Raw genomic sequence first — 6,000 nt, forward strand, 5'->3', positions numbered from 1 at the left:
CCCAAACAATCCTACTAACTACCATTAGGACCCTTTTCATTGCATGTGACAAGGATTCACCTGCCCTGGAAACCTATTTAAGGGATGAGCCACAGAGAAATGAACTTGATGCATTTACTCCAGGAGAAGAGAAGAAAAAAGGAAACACACCTGCATCACTGGCCAAGATGAGTATAGTGGAGTCCCTATTAAGTATTAAGCATTTGCAAAGATTGCTATATTACGATTTACAGAAGAAGGGATGAGAAGCACCATTCTAAAGATGTCTTCTATGTTACCAGATATGCACCCTGGACCCTCGAACAAGGTCCGGATTCACGGACCAATCTGTGCTGGATTTGTCCAGCGTCTATGTTTGAACCTGTGGGTCTGTCTGGATCCACACCACCACGGATCCAGATGGATCTACAATCTGAACTCAGACCCTGGGCGAATCCAGCACAAATGCAAGAACCTGGGGGGATTGCGTGCAGACCTGAGGGAATCCTGCACAGATCTGTGCGAACCCCTAGGGACTCACAGCTGAAGGAGAAGCAATTTACAGTATTCTTCATTTTTTGTTTTAGTATATGGAGTACGTGAAAAAGTGCCAAGCTGAACAGTCTAGTAATACTTGTTCAGGAAAAGAGAATGTAGCTGGAAAGATAGAGATTCGTCTTCCATTTTTTTGTCAATATCAATGGATCTTTCATCATATATATTGCTCTTATATTTTTCAGAATGCTGGCATTTTTGCCTTTCAAGTTCATCAACATAATTTGCTTCTACTAGCAGAATATGCTTGCTTCAAAATGCAATTTGGACTAGTAGATTTTCCTTTTTGTAACCATTAATTTTTAGGATGTTGATATTGTTTTGAAATTCTGTTTGCATCTTCACTCAGCTATTGACAAAATAATCCATTTGATGATTGATAAATGATGAACAGTTTCATGATTCATGAACATTGAATCATGTTTCAAACTTTAATGAACAATATTTTGAATTTTCATTTTGTATTTCAGTAAATTCAATATGATGATTTTTTTTAGAATAATGAGCATAGGTCAATGATCAAGCATTATCGAATTACACTATGAAATGATTTAGTTTTGCAGTTATTTCTACACATACACACATGAACCCATGTGAACCATAATGGAAAAAAAAGTTCTATTCGAGTCTGGAACCCGAACCGGTAACTTGGGATATCTTTGTTCAAAACCTATAGGTAATTATTACAATGGTACAAGATTGTTGGTGACACTAAAGTTTGGAAGACAGTTTTTCGTAGTTATCCTAAAATTGCTGCTGAAAAACATTGATTTTCATGTTTATTAGGTAATCCCCACATAATCTCTCTTCTGTATTAGGAAGCATATTTATCAGAGGTTCTGTAAAAGGCACACTACGCTAAGTATAATGGGAAATCAATTGCAAAATTAATTTTGTCAATAAGGCTAGCTATGTTCTTTCTCAATTGTGTATTGAAAAGAATAGTGCACTAAAAAAAAAAAGGTTTTTTAACTTTGTTGTGCTCTGTCTTGGTTGTTTTGGAAACCGCAGTGTAAAATTAATTTTCTTAAATAAGGTTAGTTGTTTTCTTTCTTAGTTGTATTGGAAACCACAGCCTTTGTTTTAATAGAGTTCACAGTATATCACAATTACTGCAAAATGAGCTCAGAGTATCAAGATAAGATTTTGTAAGCTTGCGGCAGAATGTTACACAAGAATGAGATCATTTCAAAATAATAAATTTGTAATGATTTGTTTAAAGAATGCAATCACGATACCATATCTCGTTCTCCTCAATTTACAATGGCATGTTTCTATTTATTTATGTAGGGACCACATGTTGGGTGAAAGCAGACAGCTCTGTTGAACACCAATATTGCTCTATACATCACTTCTAAATAAAGGAGTAATGAGTTTTTTTTGTCATTACCTATGTTTTGTTTTCTAAGAATTTGAACTTCGTTTTGCAGATGCAGTTGTTCCTATCACTTGCATTATATTGGTTTGTCTATTTGCCTTGCAACATTATGGGACACACAGGGTGGGAATGATTTTTGCTCCGATTATTGTGACTTGGCTTGTGTGCATTAGTGCACTTGGTCTGTACAACATTTTTCACTGGAACCCGCAAGTTTATAAGGCACTTTCACCATACTATATGTACACATTTTTAAGAAAAACAAGAAAGTCAGGATGGATGTCATTGGGAGGCATTCTGTTGTGTGTGACAGGTAAATCATGTTCGGACTAGAAATGCTGCTGTTTAACACAATTAGTATGTAAAATAGTGTCAACATCTTGTCCTAGAAGTTGACTGAGCAACTTTTCTGTGCAGGTTCAGAGGCAATGTTTGCAGATCTGGGGCATTTCTCACATTTAGCCATTAAGGTATTGCAAGTCATAATTTCTTTGAACTATATTAAAAATTACGACTGCAAATTATCTATGTATTGTAAAGGAACAATCAAAGCATCATTGTATAATGAGATATTATTTGACTGCAGATTGCTTTCACTTCTGTAGTTTATCCTGCTCTAATCCTAGCATATATGGGTCAAGCAGCCTATCTTTCAAAACACCATCATATAGACAGTACCTATCAGATTGGATTCTACGTATATGTGCCAGGTAGATTACTTACGTATGTGTTGAATAAACCTACATATTTTGGGCAGCTTTTCTTCTTTTTGTATAAATTAATGAAATAATGGACTTGTTGATGATACCTTGGCAGAACCTGTACGGTGGCCAGTTTTAGCAATTGCCATACTTGCATCTGTTGTTGGAAGTCAGGCTATCATCAGCGGGACATTTTCAATTATCAATCAGAGCTTGGCACTACGTTGCTTTCCTAGGGTGAAAGTAGTGCATACATCTGATAAAATACATGGACAAATATACATTCCAGAAATCAACTGGATTTTGATGATTCTTTGTCTTGCTGTTACTATTGGTTTCCGAGATACGAAACACATGGGAAATGCATCAGGTATCCTGCTGCTTTAATGTTTTTGATATTCAAGTCAGGTGTGATCAGTTTTGCAGAGATGGAAGGATACTTTTTTATTTTAACTGGAAATTTGATAGTTTGATGCATGTCTAATTATTTCTATTACAGGGCTAGCTGTCATCACGGTTATGCTGGTCACTACCTGTCTTACATCATTGGTCATTATTTTATGTTGGCACAAGAATTTTCTGCTAGCACTCTGCTTTCTTCTTTTCTTTGGATCTATAGAAGCCCTCTACTTCTCTGCATCCCTTATTAAGTTTCTGGAAGGAGCTTGGGTGCCTATTTGTTTTGCTTTCATATTCATGACAATCATGTATGTGTGGCATTATGGAACAATAAAGAAGTATGAATTTGACCTGCAAAACAAAGTGTCCATAAAATGGCTCCTTGGACTTGGTCCTAGTTTGGGGATTGCACGTGTTCCTGGTATTGGACTCGTATATACAGAACTTGTCACTGGGATACCTGCAAATTTTACACACTTTGTGACAAATCTTCCGGCATTTCACAAGGTGCTTGTCTTTATATGCATTAAATCAGTACCAGTACCATATGTGCCATCTGAGGAGCGCTTTCTTATTGGACGTGTAGGACCTAAAGAATACAGATTATACAGATGCATTGTCAGATATGGTTATAGGGATGTCCACAGAGTTGATGACCAGTTTGAGAATCAGCTTATCTTCAACCTTGGAGAGTTTATAATATCTGAGGAAAGAAACTCTTGTTCAAGTGGCAATTACTCTGCAGATGGGAAGATGGCTGTGATTGGAACTCCTCCTGTGCAGTCTGGGATGGAGAGGAATCTGAGCTATGAAACACAAGAGAGCATACAGTCTGCAACTGTATCTTATGTTAGGTCACCCACCATTCAAAGCATACAAGACCTTATAGAAATTGACTCTCCCCATTTAGCACGGAGAAAAAAGGTGCGGTTCATGGTTCCTAACAGTCCTGAAATGAATCCTGATGTAAGGGACGAGCTGCAAGAGCTTTATGAGGCAACCGAAGCTGGAGCTGCCTTCATATTAGGGCACTCTTATGTGAAAGCTAAGAGAGATTCATCGTTTTTGAAAAGGCTAGCTATTGATGCGGGATACAACTTTTTGAGAAAGAACTGCAGGGGTCCTTCTGTGACATTGGGCATCCCTCACATCTCTCTTTTAGAGGTTGGTATGGTCTACCTGGTTTGAAATTTTGAAGCAGGGTCTAATTACAAGATGTAATTACCAGTGCGTGTCAGCTAGGTTCCTGTTATTTATTGGGGAGCTTGCCACGGTTCTTGTTGAACCATTATCGCATTGTTGGGCAGTATGCTGCTCAATGATGTATTACAAATATTCTGCAAAAAACTGTTGCAGATGTAAAACCACTGAGTGCTGGTTTGAGACATTGAACATTCAGGAGACTACATATTTTCGACTATCCAGCATTTAAATTGTACACATTGGGTTACTTATATTTAGAAATGTAACATCTCTGTACATTTCATGCAGAAGTTTTAATTCCGTGGACATCAAATAAGAAAAACAGTCCATTAAATAAGTACAGTAAATACATGAATATATAAATTTATAACCATAATAAAACAAACAATTCTTGGACAAAATATAAAAAGCATTTACTAAAATAAAATTTTTAACAACCCTTTTTATGATTTTAGAAAATAAGAAATAACTGTAATGGATGCAACGCTTTCAAGGTCCATGTTAAGCTACATTTGAGTTGTAATTTCGTGTAATTATTAGTTAGCACAACGAAGCATTTGTCATATACTCAGGTCCTTGTGGTGACTGATGCAATGAATCTAAAGACATGCACTCAATTTTCTACTAAATCTTTTTAAGCCAAGCTCCAATTTACGTTGATAGACAAATCAATCTAGAGAAGTATCATATCCCAAAAGATTTGATTAAGTCGAGGGCTCTTTTGTTTTTGGTTCATCCGGACGTCCAGATGGATCACAGCTTCTTATCAAGCTCCTGTAGTGGGGCAGATCTTGGAAGGTATAATGCAGCTATGATTGGCTTGGGATATCTCTTTGATTCATCTTGCCCATTTCTCTGCAGAATAGTTGCGCCCTTCTCTTGTTTACATTGTTCCCCTATCATGGTTTGTGGACAAGATGTGATTGGTAATGATTTTTTCTAACGCTTGTTGATGTAAATTTGTTCCGGTCTTCTCTTTCACAGTCGCAGAAGTGGATTATGGAGCCTTGGATGCTTGCCACTTAAGACGCAGTCGAGCAGTTTCCTTGTGTTAGGGTCTCCTAAGTTCTCATAGTAGCACTTGCACCAAAAGGATAGGTCTTTGACATAAAAGTATAAACTAGCACTTGCACCTGAAGGAGCAAGAGGTCCGCTGACAGTGGTAAAAGGTGGAAATCTATAAAAGATGGTTATCCAAATAAATATAGTAATTGGTAAATAGTAAGATTTTAAAATGTTTCTAACAATTATTAAGTTTTTCTATTTTATGATGTTTCTAATATTTTAGTTTTTGTTTCCAAGATATAATTAGTTAAAGTATAATCATTAATATTTGTATATTTAATTAGAAAAAACTACTTTTTATGTTTGAAAAATTCATATTTTAAAATATCAATGTAGTATTGAAACCATATTTTCTAATTTCTTATGCATGAATTAGATCAAATTATTACTTTGACATTTTGCAAGATTTAACAAGAGTCATTGTAGTAATTTATTTGAAGTAATTTTTAGTTAACATTTAAATTTAAATTTAATTTTTAAATGTAAGTGTAATTGTATAAATAATTTTGACATTTTCGTACTTAAAAGTAATAACTCTAATTTTAGTTATAGCCATCATTGTTATTGAATTAAAAAAAAAACTTATGTATTATTTTTGCATACAATATACATTGAAGTTTTATATCTTATTGGAAATGAACTCCTTCAAACCAAATTAATCATAAAAAAAAGTAACTAAAAACTCTATAAATGATAATGACACCTCCTATATATTATTCA

General features: G+C 35.3%; 1 protein-coding gene across 5 annotated transcripts in view; it reads left to right on the forward strand.

Moving 5' to 3' along the window:
* Nucleotides 1-4,505, forward strand: part of LOC149566599 (putative potassium transporter 9) — an 88,641-nt gene extending 84,136 nt beyond the window's left edge. For all 5 annotated transcript variants that reach the window (XM_089819897.1, XM_089819896.1, XM_089819895.1 and 2 more), the window contains 5 exons: nt 1,965-2,225; nt 2,330-2,382; nt 2,499-2,622; nt 2,729-2,983; nt 3,113-4,505. In XM_089819897.1, the coding sequence (XP_089676023.1) occupies nt 1,965-2,225; nt 2,330-2,382; nt 2,499-2,622; nt 2,729-2,983; nt 3,113-4,200 (1,781 nt within the window). In that variant the 3' untranslated portion in view covers nt 4,201-4,505. The remainder of the gene's footprint in view (nt 1-1,964; nt 2,226-2,329; nt 2,383-2,498; nt 2,623-2,728; nt 2,984-3,112) is intronic.
* Nucleotides 4,506-6,000: the final 1,495 nt, after the last annotated feature.

Source organism: Cupressus sempervirens, chromosome 3, assembly GCF_028749045.1.
Source record: "Cupressus sempervirens isolate cs-2001-9-10 chromosome 3, ASM2874904v1, whole genome shotgun sequence".
Classification (NCBI taxonomy): Eukaryota; Viridiplantae; Streptophyta; class Pinopsida; order Cupressales; family Cupressaceae; genus Cupressus; species Cupressus sempervirens.